General features: G+C 32.8%; 2 protein-coding genes across 4 annotated transcripts in view; one reads left to right on the top strand and one right to left on the bottom strand.

Annotated features, from left to right (window-relative positions):
- The window catches only part of LOC129958435 (paired mesoderm homeobox protein 2A-like), a 134,487-nt gene extending 128,869 nt beyond the window's left edge, over window positions 1–5,618 (top strand). Inside the window, exon 4 of the mRNA XM_056070926.1 lies at window positions 5,503–5,618. Within this exon, the coding sequence (XP_055926901.1) occupies window positions 5,503–5,618 (116 nt within the window). The remainder of the gene's footprint in view (window positions 1–5,502) is intronic.
- A 7,527-nt stretch (window positions 5,619–13,145) lies between these two features.
- LOC129958505 (intraflagellar transport protein 43 homolog) overlaps window positions 13,146–23,691 on the bottom strand; it is a 72,226-nt gene continuing 61,680 nt past the window's right edge. For all 3 annotated transcript variants that reach the window (XM_056071029.1, XM_056071030.1, XM_056071031.1), the window contains exons 8-10: window positions 20,979–21,054; window positions 18,003–18,062; window positions 13,146–16,043 (exon numbers count right to left, since the gene is read on the bottom strand). In XM_056071029.1, coding sequence (XP_055927004.1) covers window positions 15,918–16,043; window positions 18,003–18,062; window positions 20,979–21,054 — 262 coding nt within the window. In that variant the 3' untranslated portion in view covers window positions 13,146–15,917. The remainder of the gene's footprint in view (window positions 16,044–18,002; window positions 18,063–20,978; window positions 21,055–23,691) is intronic.

Here is a 23,691-nt window from a genome sequence, read left to right as displayed (position 1 = left end):
TGGTCCACGGCCGCTCTTCTCTGTCGCTTCCGACGACGAACTCCGCACTGTCGCTTCCGGCAGCGGCAGGACTGCTTCCTTTTATAGGTCTCAGGAGGCGGGGCTAGAAGCCTCTCAACCAATCAGGAACGTTCGAGGTGTATCTCCGTTCCTACTGGACTTATCGGGAAAATTCTCGATGTTTCGGGTATAATCCATTTTGGCGCCAAAGTCGCCAAATTCGTCGCCAAGTCGCCAAGTTTGTCGCCAAGCTCTGGGACCTCCTATGGAACCAGCTATGCTGGGAAGCCGCATGGCAGATTCGTAACAATATGAAATAACCCTTCAGAATTTGAATACGGGATTCACTTACGATATGCAAGTCCTCAATCAACCAATTATATGCGGAAAAATACCTCGGATCCAAAAAGGAAATTGGCAAAAGGAGTTGAAGAAAAAGAATATAATACTCTCTGATCAAGGCAAAGAATATCCTGACATTGAATTGCTGATAGGGGCTGACTTTTGCGGACAGTTATTCTCAAGAAATATATATGCTCTGAAATGTGGATTAGTAGCATATGGAACAAAATTAGGCTGGCTGATCATGGGTAAAGTTTTTGGAGGAGAAGGAGAAAATACTTCCGCTCATCTGGTGACTTCAATGCTAATACAAAATACTTCTATCGCTGATCTTTGGAAATTAGAAACTTTAGGTATTATGGATCCAGTTGAAACTAATTCTAAAGAAGAAATGAAAAGAAACGCAAAGGATCATTTTATGAAAACAGTGGATAGAGATGGAAATGGCAGATACATAGTTAAGCTACCTTGGATAGAAGCAAAAGAAATTCTACAAGACAATAGATCAACAGCTGAACAACTTTGTATACCTACTTCACAAAAGTTAAAAGATGAAAAGAAATATGCAGAATATGAGGCTGTTTTTGAAGAATGGCTTGAGGAAAATATAATAGAGAAAGTGCCCAAAATGGAGGAAGGAAATTCAAATTATTATTTGCCGCACCGAGGTGTTTTTAAGAAAAACTCACCAACCAAAGTACGTCAAGTGTTTGACGCTTCTTGTCGAGTTAAGAAAGTTCCGTCCTTAAATGACTGTCTGGAAAAGGGACCAAATTTAATAGAACAAATTCCACCCATTTTAAGAAACTTCAGACAAAATAACATTGGGGTAATTTCTGATATTAAAAAAGCCTTTCTTCAAATCTCAATTACAAAAGAGGATCAAGATGTTTTGAGATTTCTTTGGTGGGAAGATTACGAAACAAGAAAATTTGAGATACTTCGTCACTGCCGTCTTGTTTTTGGCCTCACGTGTAGTCCTTTCCTCTTGGCAGCAGTTTTGATTAATCATCTAGAGGAAACTGAAGAGTGCTTTCCTGAACCCTCCGAAATATTGAAGAATTCCTTTTATGTACATAACTGTGTGACATCCGTGCGCAATGCAGATGATCTTACCCGATTCATTCAAGAAGCAAAGCTGTTGCTTTCCAAGGCTTGTTTTGATCTTCGAGGTTGGGAATATACAAGGGACCTAAGTCGGGACGAGCCAACCGCTCCAACCTCAGTACTTGGACTGTTATGGAATACAAATGAAGATTTCCTTTTCTGTGATTTACAAAATACAGAATTTAATTTTGATGTTTGCAGTAAAAGAAATATTCTGTCAACGTCTCAAAAGATATTTGATTCACTTGGATTTTTATGTCCTGTGACAATATGTTTAAAACTCTTAGTGCAAAATATTTGGAAAAGAAACTTAGGGTGGGATGAAATTCTACCAGATGACATTCGGAAAAAATTGATTGATTCATTCATTACTTGGGGACTTTGATTGTTGATTTGAAATTGCTGTCTGAAGTTAAGATCCCTAGATGTGTAAAGATCAATGGCTGCACAGAAGGACTAAGTCTTCATACCTTTTGTGATGCCAGCAAAGTTGCATTCAGTACTGTCGTATTTTTGAGAAATACCTTAGGAGAGGAAGTCAAAATATATTTTATAGAGGCAAAAAGTAGAGTAGCACCTTTAAAGGTTATTACAATACCTCGTCTAGAATTATTGGCATGCTGCATTGGAGCTAGGTTAACTTCAGATATTAAAAATTCTACGTCTTTGAGAGACGTACCTACTTTGTATTAGACAGATTCTTCCGTTGTTCTTTATTGGATTCAAAAAGATCATTGGGGTACGTTCGTAAATAACAGAGTAGAAGAAATAAGAAGTATTTCCTCAAAGGATGCTTGGAAGCATCTCCCAGGGACTTACAATCCTGCTGATCTCCCTTCCCGTGGTTGTTCAATCCAAGGACTTTTGAAATCGAGATGGTGGGAGAGTCCACAGTGGTTGAAACTTCCAGAAGAAGAATGGCCAGCGACAGACTCTGAATACAATTTTGAAGAGGTTTTCCGGGAAAGGAAAAAGAGGGTCGTAACTTTGGTCCACTCTACAGATCTGAATAAATCCTGGTATTTGTACAAGTTCTCAAAAATTGTGCGAATGATAGCATGGATGCTACGATTTGTACAAAATTGCCGAAATCCAATTAACAAGATGAAAGATCTTTTAACTGTTGCAGAACTAGATGCCGCCGAAAGAAAGGTGATACAAATCGTGCAACAAGAAACCTTTAATAACGAAGATGCAAGATCAAAACTTAAATCACTCTGTGTGTTTAGTGATTCTGATGGACTAATTAGATTGAAAACTAAAATTACTAGACGAGATGATGAAGAAAATTTTAGATACCTTCTAGTATTGCCTTGTAAGCACCCATTAGTGGAGAGATTGATTTTCGAGCATCATTTGATCTCTTCCCATGCTGGAGTTCAAGTTGTCCTAAAAGATATCCGTCAAAACTTTTAGATTCTGCACGGCCGAAAAACTGTCCAGAAAGTGCTCTCAATGTGTATAAGATGCAAAAGATATACGAGCAAGAAAATTGAATCAATTCCCGCGCCACTACCAGAAGATCGTGTACGGGAAGCCTTGATATTCGAAGTCACTGGAGTGGATTTAGCAGGGCAGCTTCATTTAAAGGATGGGAAAAAGGCATGGATCTTGCTTTTTACTTGCTCTGTATATAGGGCCATTCATTTGGAATTAATACAGAGTCTTTCAACCAATGGATTCCTTCTAGGTTTTAGAAGATTCGTCGCAAGACGAGGGCGACCTAGGACTATATACAGCGATAACGGAACAAATTTTACTGGAACAAATAATTTGATGGGTTCTCTTGATTGGGACAAGATTGTCAATGACGCTTCCGTCTTAAGAATTCAGTGGAAATTTAACCCTCCAACAGCTTCTTGGTGGGGCGGATTTTTTGAGAGCATTATTAAGATGGTGAAGAAGCTTTTAAGGAGAGTTTTAGGAAAGGCATCACTTCATTACGAAGAAATGTTCACTATTCTTTGTGACGTAGAAGCCAACATCAATTCTCGACCTCTGAATTATCTATCGGAAGATCGGAATGATTTAATTCCACTGACTCCCTCGATGTTCATTCAAGAGACTACAAAGGTAGGAGTTCCCGATTTGGATACTTTGGATAAAGTAAATATCTCCAAACGATATCAGTATCAACAAAAATTACGAGAGGACTTGAGGAAAAGATTTCGAAAAGAATATCTGACCTTGTTAATCCAGAAGAAGCGAAAAAGAAAGGAATCTAGACAAGTGCAAGTGGGAGATATTGTTATAATTGAAAGTGATATCAAAAAGCGACTAGACTGGCCTTTGGGAATGATAATCGAAGTGTTTCCTGGGAAAGATGGCTGCATCCGAGTAGTAAAGCTGAAAACAGCGAGTGGGGAACTTGTGCTTCCAGAGCAACGTTTATACCCCTTGGAATTAGACAATCACGATCCTGTAGTTGCGAGAAAAAACGAACCGGTTGCTTCGTATGAAGAAATCAAAATCCCGAGCTCGGAAAATAACGACTACGAAACAAAAACTAGAAGTGGAAGAAGAGTGGTTAAACCTTCACGTTTTAACTAACTTTGAACTTTATTATGTACTTTTCAAATATGTGCATTTCATGTTTTGATTTCTTAATATTTCGAATGCAATATTTTGTTAATTTTGATTTTATAACCACCTAATTTAAAAATCAAAAGGTGGGAGGATGTTACGGGCGCCTTTGGCTAAAAACTAATTTTAACTTTAATCATACTAGAGCTATAACTTGCTTTTAGGACTCTAAAGTCAGAATTAACTGCGCGCGAAACCAATGTATGTTTTTGTATATGGTAACTACGCAAAGCAAGCAATTAACTATATATATATAACATGTAAATAGAATTGTAGTATAGATAGAGAGAGAATAAAATGGAGTTAGATTAACAACGAGTGTGGATTATTTCACATTACGAACCCACATCTTTGAATCTTATTAGCGGAGAAACGACTGAATGAAATGATATTCAGGTACAGTCTCAACACACATGACACATTCAATCAACTTGTCTTTTTTTAAATTTGTATCATTGCTTTAAAAATATTTATTTAAAATTATAAATTCATATTATTTAGATATTCTAAATAGATGGAGAAAGTGAAAAACTTAAACGAACATGCACTTTATAATTGCAAGTAAAATTAGTTTTGATTGTTTTGCTTCTTGAGAATCGTCAATTGCCTTAACTAGAGCTGTTTTTATTAAATACAACACTAATAATAGGTTTTAATAACCTTATTATATCTTGAATTGAGATCGTAACGGAAAGAACATACTTATTAAATATTTTCACTGAATACTCCAAATTTTGGTTCTTCTGTAATGTGCGAATGCCTTACTTGAAGGCATTCAGCAAAAAATTAGGCCCAAAGAGAAAGCATTTCTGTTGTTGAAAGACCTCCTAAACTTAATTATTGCCCTATTTCTTAAAAAAGGGGAGAAAGCAGCATCTGTATCACAATGACGTTATCAAAACCTCTTAACCTTAGAATCTGTAGTTGTCGGAATGAGGTTTTACATAGAATAAGATAAAAAATGAAGCACCGTCTTAAAAATGTTTAATGTGTCGTCTTCCAATCAGAGCTATTAGACAAGAAGCATCATTTTTCAATACATTAAGTATTACTTTCGATGGTACACAGAGCCTCAGAAACGAAAATGTTGCTTTCAACTGTGAAAAAAATATACCTCGTTTGACTGAACGGGGGACGAACCATTGAGTATTTTTAAGCCATTACTCCTATCACAGTCATTCAACGTAACGTATCGCTCCAAAATTGCAGAAACGCTAGTGGCTTAAATTGAAAACTATTTGTTTGTAATCTATTGTTTATGTAATTTTTAAAAGAATCTAGTTTCACTTTCATTCTTCCTTTGAAAATGACATATTCATTCGTTTACGAATTATCAGTTTTATAATTGCTCAGAATTTCTGAAATCCTCTGTGTTTTGTTTGGTTCTGAACAGTTGATGCAATTGCCTTTTTAATCAATTATACGAGTGTTTTTGTTTCACGATTTGTAAATGCATGTTTATTCTTACAGGAAAACCCAATAAATGGAGTGGATATCTCTCCGCTTGTGTACAGAAATCCTCAACCGTCCTCACACCGCCCTCACTCTCATTTGCGATGGGTTCATCAGTAAATAATATCTTTTGAGGCAGTAAAAGAAAATGGAATGTATAATTCTTCGAATGCAACTTAATAAATTATCAAGAAAATTACTTTTCATCACTAACTTTTGAAACAAAAGTTGAAAGGTTTCCATGATTAAACAGATAAAAAAAAAATACGTAGAAAGTATTGCAAAATATTTTTCTGTAAAATGCAAATCATTCTACACAATGCAATGTGTAGAATGATTTACAGTATTTTATTCTACTTTCTATCTTAAAACAATACGATACAATTTATAAAACAGTTTTAGAAACAAATGAACTATTAAGTAAAATACTTTTATTTTAACCATTATTCACTTTTTTGCCGTTACTTTACAATTCATCACTATAAATATAATGAAGTCTGTTTTTTCTTTCAAATTCATTACCAGATGGTATCATTTGTATAGAATAAAAGTTTAATTAATAAATTAACAAGTAATTAATTTCTAAAAAAGTCACAATAGTGCACAGTCATCAAAAATACCCAAATTAAAAAAAAATTCAAAACCCTAGAACATTAGGAAATCTGTGGAAAGCAATTACAAAATTCCATCTTCATACGAAATAAGTCAAATTAAATGGTTAAATGGAAAAGTGTAAAACGTACAATATGAATATAATTAAAGTGACCATACTCAGACTTACATAAAGACCGTTTGTACAGTAATAGCCGAAATTCCGGAAATTTTTTGAAAGAAGTGCATTTTGGAGATTTAATGTCTCATAACAGAAATGGTATTTATAGTAATACCACAAAGTTATTTACCATTTTAAAGATAATTTAGCCAAGAATGTACATCATTAAAATTTGTTCAATTATCATTATTTTTTTGTTGAAGCGAAATAACCAGAAGAAAAAAGCACACCTTTCTTATGTTCATAAGACATAGCTGTTCTGTATTCAGTTATAGCCAGTAAGCATGAGTATTTAGACAGCCAATAAAGTGCTATCTTGTTGACATCAACTGAACACCATATTTTGGATCTGAGAGGAAATAATTTGCCCATGTTTTTTTGTGATTGCTATCAAGTTAGTCACTTATTTATTATTATTATTATTATTTTGCATTCTCCCATTTTATCAAAACATAAAAAAATGAGTGAAATAGTAATAAGAATTGATCTGTCACTCAAAAACGATGTAAGGTTTTACTATTGCATGAAAAAAGCGTTAATTATAATGAAATTAGAAAGAAAACTGGTGGAAATCTAACTAAAAGTCATATTTCTAAACTTTTGAAGGAGTTTAACCACTACAAAAAAAATTAATAAAGGCAGAAAAACGTACACAATATCATTTGATGACATAATAATTTAAAACTGAATCTACGAGTCTATGTGGTAGAAGAAAAACGTATGGGAGTATACAAAGTGAAATGGACAATGCAAACATTATAGAAAATGTTTGATTAAATTTTTGGTTAAATTACATTCAAAATGGTATACAATTGTATTTTTCTTAAAGAAATTGTTACTTGGGGGGGATCAAATCTCAAAAACGCACTTTTTCCGAAAGGTTTCCACAATCTTGTTGCATATTTTGCGTACGAGAAAGCAAAAAGAAATCATAAATGAAATAAACAGTAAATCCGCACCATGCAGTAATGAAATCAGAACGCAGAGGCACAACACAACATTAGGATAAGCAGTATTTCATATGCGACAGCTCTGAATATTCACTACTCCATCTAGCGTAAAATGCTCCTCATCTGACCACAAAACGTTCCAAGGTCATGCACTGCAAACGGCTATTCAGTCCAGAAACCGGTAAGCAAAATCAATGCGTTGTTCCAGTCTTGAGTTCCAGGTTCCAACAGGTCTATGGTCAGCTTTTGTACTACATGGACCTTGTATACAGACGACTTAAAAATGCACTTCATAACCTTTCGTGCTGTAAACAAAGGGTGAGTGAAACACATGACACCGCTCGAGCACTTGTCCAAGAATGTTAGGAATCGAATGATCCCTCAATCATAGCAGTAGCGACTTCTTCCACCCCTTCAACTGAAATCCATTTCCTGGTAGCATATCCAACTCCCCAATCTCTTTAAACTTAAGAATAATCTTTTTCAATCTATTCTCCGCCACAAGGCCTTCTAGCAAGCCTTTCAATTGCTGATGTTCTCGCAGTGCAGCTAAACCATTACTGTAGTTCTGATAAAACAACTTAACCAGTCAAGTTCGATCGTTCTTCTCTAAGGACATGGCAAGAAATGATTTTACGGTGACTGAATGTAGGGTTGACGGGGCCCCTAGCCCAACAAAGAGCTTGTCCCAGATTCTTGTGGAAAACATGGCTTTAAATGAAATAACCTGGAATGACCTAGTGATTATATAATGAGAGCGCAAGTTTTGGCGCAGTGAGGAGGTGAAGGGGAAATCAAGCGCCAATCTCCAAAGGCGTAGGGAGAATTTAAGTGTTCGTTCCTGGGGTTTTTTTCAGACTGGACTTAGATCATTCTTCAGTCTGTTCAGGTGGATTTTCTATAATTCGAAAATAACCGATCAAGAATATCAATAATTTTTTACGAGTGAAGCATTAACTCATAGGAAGAAATTGTCGAAATGGGGATTTCTGTGCTTAATCCATGCAGGCGTTCAAAAGGACGAATTTCTTTTTTTTGCTGCAATGAAGTTGAAGAATTCTTTAAAAAGTATTTTGCTTTTTTTTCAGGCTGTGCAAAAATATGCAAATGGTGGGGAAGGATATCTAGGGTTGTATCTGTTGGGTTTCTATGATTTTGATACTTAGGTTCCTGGTTGTTGTTGTGCTTTATCCGGGTTAATGAAGTTCTCTGTTAATTGCATTGCGAAGTTTTTTCTGATTTAGGTACTGTTAATCTTGGGTAGGCTTTACAGCCTCTCCATAAAACCAAATATCATTTTTCCAGACAATCTAGTCTTTCTCTTTAAACATGCAATATCTAGTGACGCGCTTTCAATTGCATTTGATACATCGTGTTTTGTGCTGTGGCGGAATTGGACACATTTCATACAGATAATTGAAAATTACTTTGACTCTTTTTCTAAATGTTTCGATTTTAATTCTGATAATTGCAAGGTGTAAATTTCTTGGCGTATTTTTATATCCACTAGGAAAACAGAATTCTATTTCTACAGTTTTTAGTTGAGAAATATTCATAATGCTGAAGTCTTCTAATTTAATTACATCCTTCTGCATTTAATAATTATTTTTAATGGACGCTTCACGAAAATATATGTTTTTTCTTTTCTGCTAGAAGTACAATGATTTTTTTTTCTTTCTCCCTAGTTTAGAGGCATTCATCTCATATATCCACAATGCAGATGATTTTCTGTTCTGGGGAGTCATCTCGACTTTTTGCAAGAAAAGACTGTTTTTCATGTTCATCGATTGGGCTATATTTGTATTTTCAACGATTTGCTCTGAGGTTTCAAAGGTTTGATATTTATTGTGGGTTCGTACGCTCGGGCTATTGTCTGGGAGTCTTCTTTTTGGCGATGTTTTTGGGCTAGTAAAACCTTCTTCCGTATGCAAATCATTCAATAAGGAATGTTGTTTCGTACAATTAATATTAGGACAGGGTTCAGTTTTTCAAGATATTGTCTTTTAATTTGCCAATTTCTTCTTCAAGTTCTCTAAACTTCAGAATACTGTAATACATTGCTGGGTATTTCCTTCTCGGTCCTCATCATCATTGTGTCTTGTAGACTTGTTTTCTGCTCTGTCATCCAATTCAATACTTCTTCCACCCAGCAGATTAGTATATATTTATTGTTTTCTGAGCATTAGATGGCATGGGTTTATCTTGGTATTATTTTGTATTTCAGAATATTTAGATGATTGTAAACTTTGAATCTATTTTTGGAGAGCGGTATTATGTAGTTTGCTCTGGTCATTTCGTTCGTCTTTCAATATCTACTTTTGAATTTTCATTATCGTCCGGACTGAATTCCTAAAGGCCCAAGAGGCATTTGAATGAGAACTGCAGATGTAGCTGAACTAACCCGCTGGTGAGCAAAGTTCGATTGTGTCCTTCCTCGATCATGGCTGAGGCTACGATGAAATGAAAACGGTTAATGATTTTATGGCATTGATTACTGGCATTTTTAAACGCTCCGAATTTGCATAATGGTCTTTTTACATTACATAAAATTCGCCATCTCGTAATCAAAATTTGAATTATTATATTTTGCAGTTTTCTTTTAAACATGGCTCTTAGTTTAGTTTAGTTATATTAACGTTCCATTTTAAAGCAACACTAGGGCTATTTTGGGACGGACCTCGTAATTTTGAATCTCGGTCAGATGACGAGGACGACACCTGAGCTGGCACCCCCTCTCCACACCAGCGGGAGGACGTTTGGTCATGACGAATTTAACGTGCAACAGACCCCCTTACACGACGGTTCTTTGGTTGAATCAGGACATGAACCTGAAACCCTCCGGTTCCGAAGCCGAGACCTTACCACCAGGCCACCGCAGCCCCTTTTAAACATGGCTCATATAACGTAAAACTACGTTTCAATGAAGTACGTCAATCAGAATAAGCTCTTCATAGGTATGAATAGAGTCATTTTAATTATAGCCACCATATACTTACACACTTATGATTTCAGTTAAATTTTTTACATTATTATGATTTTATAACATATTCTTTGTCTAGTTTCAACCACTATCGTTTTCAAGACTTTTAATGCCTAATGTATTAAGATAACCATGTCTTCATAAATACGAACTGTTTCTATATTTTAAATTGCAATTTAAAATATAAATTCTACTTCAAAGTTTTATGATCGTGATGCTTTTAGGTTTCTGCCATTTTTACTGTAAAATATATTTTAATTTAAATCTAAATATCACGTAAAATAAAATGCATTATTGCCATTTATGCATTATGCCAATAAAATGCATTATTGCCAAATTAGAAGCTTCCCATTCGCTTCGAATATTTCCAATCTTAGAAATGATTAAAACGGAAATTTCAAAAATAAAAACAAATAACAGAAATAAAAGAAAAATAATTATTTTCCAAAAATGAGCAATCAATAATGCCGGTAAGATAATGATATCAATGAGCTGTAGTATAGAAATGTCAATTTACCAGCTTAAAAAGATGTTTCAGCAATTTGCTAAATTATTTTTTTAGATTTCATAAAGCCATAGACATTGAAATAAACCTGTTTCGTAAAACATTTTCATTTTATTATGTGTTATTTTGTACTGATATGTATGAAAATCAGATTATTTATTGCAAACTTTTCTACTAAACAGTTGCTTTGGCTCAGTTGTCAAATTAATTAAAATTCCCATATATTTATATGTAAAGTTATACCCCGAGTTATGAATTTTCTGTCGACCCCTCCTCGTCATGTAACTGCAGGGTATTTTTAAATAATAATGTAAAAATATAAATAAAAATGCTTTAATCAGGTGCGGCGAAAAATAAAACTTTTATAATAAAGTGAATTTCGTTCTCTCTAATGTAAAATAAAGCAGATATATTTATGAAAGTGTTTGGATACAATTATTGCAAAATGTCCAACTCAGGTTTTTTTTTCTTTTTTTCCCACAGATTCATATAGGTTCTTCTAATAAACTCTAACAACAAAGAAAAAAGTTCCTCGGTTTATTTGTATTTTCATTCAAGTAAATATGACACATGAATGAATCAAGTCCTCAAACTTCAAAGGTAGGCTAGATACACCGAAATAATTCATATTTACAATAGAACATGGGAGCGCAAATGCAAAGAACGACCACCAGAGAGATATCTTTGCTATAAAATAAGATAAGCCAGATAAAGAGTTCAACACAGGTTTAATGGAATACAAATTTGCAATAGTACAGAAAGAGAGTTACACGTGTAGCAGCATTACAAGTACACAGCATGACAGAAATAGAAGGTTAGAATGTCAATAGTAAACCTTTGAAGTAAGTTAGTTTTCAAATAACTTGCAGTCGCATACTATGAGTAATGCAACTGCATTCATATGCTATTATAAATGTGATTTCTATTAAATCTGGGTTGTGCACTTGATCGGGTGTATCTTTCTCGTTCATTTAATTCAATAGCAAAATGTCTAGCAGCATTTGTGCTCTGTGTTTACACCCATGCTCTGCTATAAAAATACTTGTTCTTGCTTCCTGATCCACTCTTTCAATTTGTCTAAGGACTTTTGAAACTTCCTGTACATTTCCCTTTTCTGCTTTCAGATACGATAACACCGCAGCATTTGTAAAGAATTTTCTAAATATGTTTCCAAATATTAAGATAAAATTATTTTGTAGCACTTGAACAAATTTTAAATGTTACGTGGCTATTTGACGGGATTGTTAATCTATAATCAAAATTTTATTGTAAGATTTGTACGAATACACATTACTTGCTAATGCATTGAACTTCCAGATGCTTTGTAACAAAACATGGTAACTTGTATATGTCTCTGAATTTGCTATCGGCAATAAAGGCAGAAACCAGAAAAAAATATTTCGCAAGTGCATGCAATTGAATTAAAATTTTAAAAAAGCAACTTAAACCTAATGTAATCCAAATTTTTTGATTTCAAAGGCAAATATGAAGTATGCTGTATTTCAAACCCATTCAATAAGTAGTATATTATATATTTTGCTTTTAGTTTAAAAAAAAAAAACTAAATGATTTTATTAAAATGGAGGATCAGGCAACACGAAAGCGAAGCCGAAATCAAAAAGAGTAAGCGAGAAATGAAATGAAAATAAATAAATAAAAGTGAAAAGAGAGTGAGAGAAAGAGAAAGAAAAGAAGCAACTGATCAAGATCCAAATTAGAGCTTCGAAAATTTCTGCTCAGACTTCTTTAAATCGGGGGGGGGGGGGCTTTTCATTTTCGACGTATTATTTAGCAAGTACCATTAAGACCAAGCTTCGCTCGGCAGGCATTTTTTTTTGAGTAAAATTGTGTTGTTTTACGAAAGATACCTATATAGTTCAACTCCAAAAGCAAAACCTTATCTAAATAAAAAAATGGAACCAAATTGTTAGAGCCATTTCAGAGATACACGAAATCAATTTATATAAGAATTGCTCGTTTAAAGTTAGAGGGAACTAAATCTATAATAGTTATGAGTATAATTACTTAAATTCAAAAATTTATAGGAGCAGGCTTAAAGTTTTGTGTGTGTGTGGAGACAGATTATTTTAATTTCGTAGTAAAATGATCACAGATACATTTCCTTGCATTTATTTTTTTTGAATTTTCTACATTTTAAATAACTTTTTAGATTTCTGATACTGAAATGGTAGACTATGCTACTAAATAGACTTCATCCTTTCTGACATATGGACTTCCATATTGCGATGCATTCCATTTGCTTCTAATTTCAAACTTATTTTATTTTTACTATCTGTGAAATTCCTCTTCTTCATAAAAAAAAAACAGTACATGTACAAAAGATAATTCTATATGAAAATACACATAATTATATTTTAAAAATAGGAATCTTTGATATTCAAGAGACAAGACAACTGACACAGTAATTCTATATCATTTTATTTTAGAAAAAAAATTGATTTTAAGTAGCATTAACATTTCCAGAGTCATGGATATCACATCAGTCAGTTTAAAAATAAATAAAATATTGTTCAAGCATGTTATACAGAATATTATTTGAATAAAAAAAAAACTATATATAAAGATAATACATTGAAGATTATAATATAATAATATTAATTTCGGCTTCGGTAAAACAAAGAATCCAATGAAAATGACAGTGATTTAAAAAAAAAAAAATATTTACTCTTGTTTTCGACTAATGTATTTTTGGCTTTTAGCTAGACATTTCTTTCTTTCTTTTTCTTAAGCTCTTTATAAAAATTATTTTGACAAGCTGAACAGCTAAAAGGTTGCTCTAGCTTTCATAAAGTGAACCAACTGAAGGAAGTTCTTTGTTTTTCTTTCAGTTAGGAATTACTTTTGTAACATCTTAATCCTTGGAGAAAAAGATTCCATTAACATTAATTTTTCCATTAACATTAATCTCAAGAGACGTTTAATAATATAAACTTATTCTTTTGTTTCTTCATCTTTACTTTCCAGCAATACAAAAACAAATTACTGACATGATAAAATTTAGTGAATAAATTATTAAGGGAAACAAAATTTTAATATTTAAAATAAAAATTGTCATTTTTATCAATAAAATTTAATAAGTATCGGATGTCATACGCTGCAGATCATTGGTGGAATTGGAAGCCGAATCCGCGATCCTCCGCTCCCAAGGCAGAAGCTCTGTCATCAGGTTACCAAAATCAATAAATAACGATAAAATGAATATTATAATTAGGGATTGCAATACCGGTATACCGGGATACCGAATACCGGTATTTTGAGCCATTTGTACAATTTTGTAATACCGGTATTCACAAGTTTGAATACCGGTTTTTCGGTATTTACTAGAAATTTTTGAAATTGTCTCCACTATATGTTCAGGTGTCGCGAACATAGCAATATAGTATACGTTTTTGTTTTTATGTCTCCCTAACAGGCGAAATTAATTAGCTAATTAATGGCTTAATTAATTGCTTAAATCTAAATTATCGAAACATGGATTATCCCTGAAAGAAAATATAGTTTCCATAACGACTGATGGAGCAACAATTATGAAAAAAGTTGGAAAGTTGATTGGTGCAAATCAGCAGTTGTGCTATGCACATGGAATTCAATTAGGAGTAATAGATGTATTATACCAAAAATATAAAGAACAGAAGAATCCAAATACTGTGGATATAGAAACTTCGGATTCCAACTTTGAAAAGAGTAAGAGTGAGAGTGATATTGACAATGAAGATAATGACAATGTAATTGCTGAAGAAGATATTGCTAATGAGGATGAAATATTAACCTATCAAGAATTGCTTCCTATAATTTATAAAGTTCGAAAAATAGTTAAAATATTTAAACGTTCCCCTATAAAAAGGATATATTACTAAAATATATACTAACTGAAAATAAAACAGAATATATGTTAATATTAGATTCTAAAACACGTTGGAACAGTTTACTCCTAATGATGGGACGATTTTTGAAACTGGGAAATCCAATCCAAAAAGCAATAATTGACTTAAACCTGTAAATTAATTTTTCAGATAGTGAATTCGACTTAATATCCAGAACTATGTCAGCTCTACTTCCAATACAACTGACTATTGAGGCATTATGTTGGAGAGATTCTAATTTATTAACAGCTAATGCAACAGTAAATTTCATGTAGCAGTCACTGAAAGAACAGAGTACATTAGTATCTGAAGAATTATATATTACATTGAAACATAGCAAAAAAGAAAGGCATACCGAAATAGAAAATGTCTTATGGTATTTACATAATTCTAATGATTTTAAAAATGAAAATGAAAAGAAGAAAAGAAAATAACCAATTCAAATCTGATTAAGTTAGAGTAAAGTTTCTTAAAATTTTTTCCCCACAAACCTATCCACATTCAGAATTCGGTTCAGTTATCGAAGATTATGATGTCACTACTGTCAATAGTGAAAAGGAATTGTCTCTTGAACAAAAATTAGAATTAGCGATAAATAAAAAAATTTCAACGAACCAAAATACAATACAGAAATCAGCTATATCCAAAACCATCCGATGAGAAATCGATTTATTTGAAGATGAGAGATTTAGAGGTAAATACTTGGAAAAAGTATATCGCGCATTGCTAACAGTACCACCAACTAGTGTAGACGCCGATAGAGCGTTTTCGACAGCTGGTAATTTTTACACAAAATTACTTTTCAGGTTTAATGACAGTACAATTGATGCATTATGTTTTTTTAGATCATATTTCAAAAATTTGTAATAGTACCACAAACTGAATAGTGATATTTGCAATTTTTTTGTGATTTAAATACTTAAATACTTAATAACTACTTTTTTGTGATTATATACTGTTATAATTTATAAGTTACAAATTATTTTTTGTGATATTTACACTCTCTAACAAAACTGGCAAATAAAAAAAAAGAAACACCTGTGTTTTCTTTCTTTTTCCAAAATTCCTAATACCGGTATTAAAACCGGTATCCCGGTATTAAGATTTAAAAAATACCGAATACCGGTATTGAAATTTTGGTCCGGTATTGCAATCCCTAATTATAATCAATCTTAAATTAATAGGGCTGCTTGTTACATAGAAATGATTTTGATGAGATTAATGCAATGAATTATGATTGATGAAAATGTATTACCTCACTTAATTAGCTTTTCACAAAAACTTAAATCCATTTCAGCAGAATGATAAATTTTAATACTGCACTCCCCATCCCCCCCCAAATCTACAAATCCTTATCTACTTGATCACTAAGCTTCTCAACACTATTACTGTCTAAAGCACTTGCTGAATGAAAATGAGATGATACATCCGCAAAAAGTGTATCCCATGTCCAGGGTGTCTCATCTTCCTATAAGAGGGAAAAAAAAAAAAAAAAAAAAAAGAATTACAGCATTTTTATTGCATTTTGGAATTTTGCTCATAAAAAATATTTCTTATATTAAAGTACAGTTTAAAGTTCCCTAAGATTTACAGGCATTTAGTGTAAATATTATTTTGATAAGCTGAATTCAGCTAAAAAAAATGGGTTAGCTATCATAAAATTAAAAATGATTTTAAAAAAGTAATGAATCAAATGAAATATAAAGCCTGTTTAAAAGTACACACATACTGAACCGCATTTTGCTTTTAGACTTTAAGCCAGAAACTTTTTATTTCCATAATATCCTGTAATTAAAAATATAACTATTAAATTGCAGAGGAAGAAAATGAAAGAGAAATTTTGACGTAAGAAATATTTTAGTTCAACAGAACAGATTATAGCATTGGTGGATAGGGTTTAATAACACAAGAAACAAAGCAGAAAGCAAGATAAAGCTACAATCAAAAATAAAGAGTGTCCCAAAAAAGTGGAACAAGTGGAAATATTTTACCTAAATATTGCACCTAGACATATGCTTCCAGTTACAAAGTTTCAATAAATAAGGTAGACAATTGTATGAAAACGCTTTAGCGTCTCTGGAAGTTAATAATAAAAGTTACTAAAAATAAATTTTTAAGGTCACAGAGTAAAAGTCTCAGGCAGTAAAATGTTACCCTTACATTCATCTATGCACACACAAAATCTCATGCAACAAAATTTGCAAAGATATGCTTATTTTTAAATTTAGAGAAACTAATCACAATTTTATATGGAAACGTTTATTTCAAAAATGCAGATTTATTCAATTAATAATAAAAAAAAACTGTCACATGCTTAGTAGTACATCATCTAATCATCATGACTTGAAAGAAATTTGCTAATCCCTCACAATGTTATTCATTTAGATTAGTCGCGACTTCAACTTTATAAAGAAAGGAAGAGAAAATTGAAAAACCGAACATTTAAGACATCCCAGAGAGACGAATGTTGAATAAGAAAAGAAAGCTCTTTGCTCGCAACTGCGTACTTTCTAAAAGTATAACATATTTCATAACATGAAGCGTTAGGAAATGTTACGCGCAATCATAATGTCGGTCTAGTTGTAAAATATAAATGTCAGGGGCATGCCATTGGCCATAGACTTAAAGGAAAGCAAAAATAAAGACACTTTTTAATTTTATTCTAAATACCGCTTTGATGCGTAATATACTTTGGATTGTATTTCAGACGACCAGTTATACATGACTAGAAAAAGAAATCTAGTAACTATAAAGAAAACATTTTCCCAAGAACTGTCATTTTAAATAGTGGAGTGAGCATTCCTTTTCAGTGAATATCAATAATCATACCCAGTAAAGAAGCAATCATAAGAGCAAAACATTGTAATGTTACACATAATCTTACGTACTTGCGATTTTTAAGTATCTCCCTTCTTACACTGAAAGGACATGGCGAAGAATGTCTTTATTTTCTGAATCTGCCCTTTTAATAATCTTTTGTGAAATGTATATAATCCTTCAAAATTACAACAAAAGTCTCGCTCTAAAAGTGGTTAGAGGTACGACAGAATAGTCTCGTTGTAACGACGATGATAAAACGGTATAAATTAAAAAATTTGCCATTCAGTACCTCCGAAAATTTCACAGATACAAAATGAACTTTGTATCCTCATAGATGAGTGTAAGAAAAATATTTCACCCCTTGACGCGTTTTTGCTATGTCTGTCGCATAAATATTTAATTTTTTGTAATTTTTTATTATTACTCCCTACAGAAGCCAGAGTATGTTCATACGTTTGAGTACTTATTTGATAAAACTTTGCAACTGGAAGTATATGTCTAAATGCAATATTTAAGAAAAATACTTGCTCCATTTTCGGAGGGTACCCTGTATGTCACACAAGATTCAATAGCAGAATTAAGAAAAAAAAAAAAAAAAAAAACATACCTTTTTCACCAGATGTTCAGGCAGTAAACGTTTAGTAAGAAGACTTAAATCAATCCCATCCTTTGAAAAAATCCATTTGAAATGTTTCATTGTAATATCAAGTGTTATAAATATTACTGACATAAAAACTTTAATACTGCGAATAGATGATACCTTTTGAAACTATAAGTATCAGCAGTTTTTAATAAAAGAAATTATAAAATAAAAATATTTTATAAGAATATGACTCATTTGATAATTGCAGTTTACATATAAACATATATAAATAAAAAGGGTATTAGGTAGCTTTCGATAAAGAATTTTTAAAAAAAGCAAATGTTTTGAAATAAAAATTTGAGGCTATAACCGATTATCTGAAACGCAAAATATCGTTTACTACTTTTTAATTTTTTCTTCTATTAAAATGTCGTGTGTAAGCAATCTGTGATTTGAAGGATAAGTTTGTGTGTTTTCTAAAATGAAATATTCTTATTTCACATTTTAAAAACACTGTGAAATATAATGCATTAAAATTTCTAAGTACAAAATAAGCGACCGAATTAATCAGAAATAAAAAACAATTAGGCTTTATTTTACATGGAAAGGAGATTCCAAACAAATTCCAGAAAAAGATACGCGCAGTTTCGAATATTTCTAAAGTTAAATCTCTGATAACAAGAGAAAATCTGCTTAAGTGGAATTCAAAGCAAAGTCTTTAAAAACATTTGTAGCAATGATAAATAAAATAACAAACAAAGATTTACAACTTAAAAAAGCTAAAATACATATGTTCACAAGCTTTCGCCAAAGCATGTGGCTAAATGTAGAACAGTTTGTAGATTATTACATGAAAACTACTTAACCGGAGATAAAGGAAAATACATGAACCTTGGATTTATCTAAAGGGCTGCAGCAAACATAGGTGCATTTACAATCGAAAACGAAAAGAAAAAATGTATATACATCTACAAAAAAATTTTAGAAAGGAATTTATGATTGTATCAGGACTCTTCTACAAGGAAAAATTAAAAATAAGAAGACTGGGTGAAAATGTGAAAATCAACTCTACTTACTCTAAAGAGAAAATCTAATATTCAGTCATTGGGATAAAGAAATGAGGCACATATCGAAAAATGCCACTGCATTTCATAAAAAAATGAAAGTTGAACAGGTATTGCATATTTACACCTTTTCAAAATATTCCCGCTAAGACCCCTAAGTTTCACACTATTAACGATTGTGTCTTTGGTTTGATGAAAAGAGCTTTTTCAAAACAGCACAGCGTTAGATGAATTCTGGAAAACAGTACAAGAGAAATGGAAGTCAATGCCTCTGAAAATTTTACAAGAAGTCCTTCTATCATGGAAATCATGATGCATACTTTTATAATCCAAATAAAAGACTAGCAGATCGATATTTAAAAAATAATCTACACATTTTAAATATTAACTGAAAGGCTCCGAACTGCTCTAAAAATATGTGAACATTCTCTGTACAGGTTACTTTACTACAGCTTGCACAAAGTTACTTAAAAAGTGCTAGAATGATTATATATGAACTGCACTAATACATATATAAAAGGGAGGGAGTATCATTTTCATGACCTAGAATATACACAATCTCATGCTACACAAAATTTGCAGAAAATGTCTGGTCTGCCAAGGTTCGGATTCGATAAAGATCATGTCCGAGCAGTTGAAGATATCAAATATTTCTAAATAAGCTTTTATCCGAACTTTAAATTAATAACTGGTGCAGCAGTCGCTGAAGTATAGCATGAGGTTCCAATATGATGGGATCCTGACCCATTTCAATTACGACGTTCGCCAACACTAAACTATAACGATGAAGTGAACGAAGTGATCCCATACATCGGCCGACGCCGGATATAGCGAAATGAAATTATTATTATTTGGAGTTACCCAAAAGTTTTGCCAAATAAGAATAAGGGAAAACCTTATTCTTATGAATAATGCTGATGGCATTGTCACAGCCAAAAGTGTTCATGTACGAAAATAAGAATGCAATCACAGTTACCCTCAATAAAACGTAGGCTCGGCACGAGACTTAAAATTTCTTATTCACAATTTGTCAAAAAAAAAAAAAAAAAAAAAAAAAAAAAAAAAAAAAAACGGATTAGTGAACACGAGAATTTTGAAAGCTCAAATACGCAGCACGTCAATCAAAACCTTTTGTAGAATTGCTGTTCGTTCCTACAAACTATGCTAATGTAAGAAGCGCGAAAATGAAACACAACCGCCTGCATATTGTTTCAAGGGAATTCTACTTATGCATGTATTAAACCTGTTGCCAATTCGAGAAACGTGCCAGTAAAATTTTCTTATGCCAAAAACTATTATTTCTTTTTTACTTGAGCAGAATGTGCAAATTTTTAATTTTAAATATACTGATTTAGAAAAGGAGTAAAAGTATTATAGCAGACTGCCTTTGGTTATAGGTACCGCTAACGGAAGAATGCATTATTTTCAGTAGTATAATTTTTACTCAAAAGTTCTAAATAAATGCTCAAAGGGGATATAAGGAATAATATAAAAGGGATATACCCCTTATTAAATATTTGAGTATACAAAAATGCTCGCTAATAGTGAAAAAAGAAGCCACTAAAGTAAATTTATGTATTTATGCATGGATTGTAAAATTCCTCATTGTCTTTAAATTAAAGAAACATAAATATATCAATGAAAGTCTTCTAGAGATATTTTACAACCTAACTGTTTAAGCGTTATGTTCAGCCAGGATTTGCTGGTGTAAAATTTATGAAATGAAACTTGTAAATCAATCAATTAAAAAAATAATAGAGAAACATTCTAATGAAATTTTTTTAATTCAGTGACTTGATAAATTCCAGAAATAAATAAACTCAATCAAATGCTTAGGAGAGCAGAGAAAAAATAGATATCTTTTAAACGACAATATCTAACGCAGTGTATTCGGACAAAACAATAAAATGAAAATGCTACTTTTTGATTTACTTACCAAAGATTGGAAAGCTGAATGCTTTGATAAGTCACTGTCGAGTTCTTTATATGTGGCAATTCTACTAACTGCTAAACTAAAAAAGTGCAGATGTTACAAACATAAAATTATTGTTCAAACTCAATAAATATAATATCCCATTCAATTATTTTAAATCCAATGAGTCTTAACACTTATATCACATGAGCATTTTAATATTCATGGTGGATTTTAAATATCATCAAAATTTTAAAAGTGAAACATTTAAACTAAGAGCTAAACATTTTTCATTTTATTAAAAAAATTATGCATCCTTTTGATTCTATGCTATCATCGGTTTCATGGAAAATCACAAAACTCCAGTAAGTTGCTCTGATAGATAAGTACTTTAGTTTTCATTTTTTTCTTACTTCATATATATTTTAGAAAGAAGAGTTTCACTCTAATTATGGCCTAAGAGTTAATTTCCGAACTATTTAACAAAAAGGTTTTGGGAATGAAGTTTTATTTTAGGCAAATGAACGGCCATCTCAAGAAACTGCCGTTCGTTGACTGACGTATCATCCACGTAGTGGTCTAATGTCGTCAACAATAAAGATATCCAAATCTTCACAAGTTTGGATGTTAGTCTTATATGTAGAAGTATGAAATATTTTGTTTAAAATATTACAGTATCAAAAGTGTTTTACTGAATGAGACTAATATAACCGACGACTGTATAAAAATTTAATTTCGCGATTTTATCAGTAGTATTTTTATTGACACAAATGAGCACAAAATGCAATTATTTGCAAGATTTAAAAGAATTTTTCACCTCGAAGTACAAGCCTGTCTCTAACGATTTAAAAATGACTCTTTAAGTCACGATTAGAATGTACAGTATATAAAAGTAGTATCGACAAAAGTAGAACACATAAAATAAATTCACAAGTAAAATGACCCCTCAGGGGCTCATCTTCTTTAGGTGAGTACGGGTGTCCCAATCCCGAAGTACCCAGGGATCTTCACTCCCTTTATGTTTATTCTCCCCTAAATCTGCTGCTGTCTGCTATATATTTTCCTTCCCTCGACGGCAAGCGAGGGAGCTCTCCATGAGAAGTTGTCGCCGCTCTGTTTGCTTCCTGATTCTCATGGACAGCCAAAAACCCCATGTGTTGGCCGTGCGTGGCGACCCATTAGACGGGTGGTGTACTGTTGGTCCCCGGTGCATCAATTCGGCTGGTATCCTAACCATTTGGTTAGTCTGCTAGGGATCAAGCGAAAGGGTCATTCTCTGGGGCTTGGCGTTAAGGGTGGTCAACGTTCCTGGAGGTGACTCTGAGCGTATATGCCTCGGCTAGCACCAAGGTAAGTGCTGAGGCTGGGAGTTCCAGAGCCAGTAACTGCCTTCCCTTGTTGGGCTCCGTGGTGGGCAGTGCCGTCGGGGTCCGAATTACACTTGTTTCTTTGCATGGGATCTTTTGTAAATTTTTCTGGTGTGGAAGTTATGGAATTGGAGAGTTATAATATAGACTGTTTAAGTAAATTTGTAAGATATTTAATTCTAACTACAACGGATAAATCTAGAAATTTGTTTTCGTTTTCTCCTTTCGCTATACATAAAGCTATTACTGGTATTGGAGGAGAACCAAAATCTGTTAAAAAGCTAAAATCTGGAGATTTCCTTATAGAAACTTTGTCATCATCTCAAACAAAATCATTTCTCAACGCAAAAATGCTGCTTGATATTCCCATCTCTATTACTCCTCATAAAAGTTTGAACTCTGTTCGTGGAGTAATATCTGAACCTGACTTGTTGAATACATCCGATTCTGACATCCTTGAGGGTTTCTCTGATCAAGGCGTAATTCATGTTCGCCGCATTACTGTAAGAATTTCAGCCTACTATTCACATAATTTTAACGCTCAATAAAACTCAACTACCGAAGTCAATTAAGGCTGGATACTTGCATTGTCGTGTCCGCCCTTTCATACCTAATCCAATAAGATGCTACAAGTGCCAACGGTTTGGACATTTGAGGACTGCCTGTCGAATATGGTGTGCGCTAGATGTGCATCAGTTGGTCATTCTATTACTGATTGTCAACTAGAGCCTAAGTGTGCGAATTGTGCACAGCCTCATGAATCCAGCTCAAAATACTGTCCGACTTGGAAAGAAAGAAAAGGAAATTCAGAAACTGAAAGCACAGAAGAACATATCCTATGCCGAAGCACGTAAATTGTGTCTGCCAACAGCTGTTCCATCCTTTGCAAAAATAGTTCAACAAAAGAAATCTATTGACACCGTAGAAAAATTTACACAGACAGATTCAGATGTTATTTATGTATCACTTAAAAAATCTGTTTCAACACTAACTGATGATAAAATATTCAACGTAACACGGCCTCCGAAAAAGAAAAAAAGCCCAACAGGATACCAGTATTCATTCTAATGGAAATACAGCAAACCCTAACAATGTAGATTTTCAAACACATCTTAGAGCCAGAAATAAAACTAACGTACAAGAAAGAATGCAATTGACAGCTTCTTATAACTCAGTGTCAGAATCAATGTTGACAGATAATTTGCTTCCTGATGTTCAAGATACAGCAGAATCTGAGGATTATATTGATTACGATCCAGAAGAATCTATAGACGAAGATTTTACAGATGATCACCATCGATGGCAGCCGTCTACCAGTCGAACAGTTGCTAATTCAAAATTTTATCCTGCTCTTAAATCGAAGTTTATGA

This window comes from Argiope bruennichi, chromosome X1 (assembly GCF_947563725.1).
Source record: "Argiope bruennichi chromosome X1, qqArgBrue1.1, whole genome shotgun sequence".
Classification (NCBI taxonomy): Eukaryota; Metazoa; Arthropoda; class Arachnida; order Araneae; family Araneidae; genus Argiope; species Argiope bruennichi.
The sequence above is the reverse complement of the archived record's forward strand: the minus strand, read 5'-3'. Positions and strand labels throughout refer to the sequence as shown.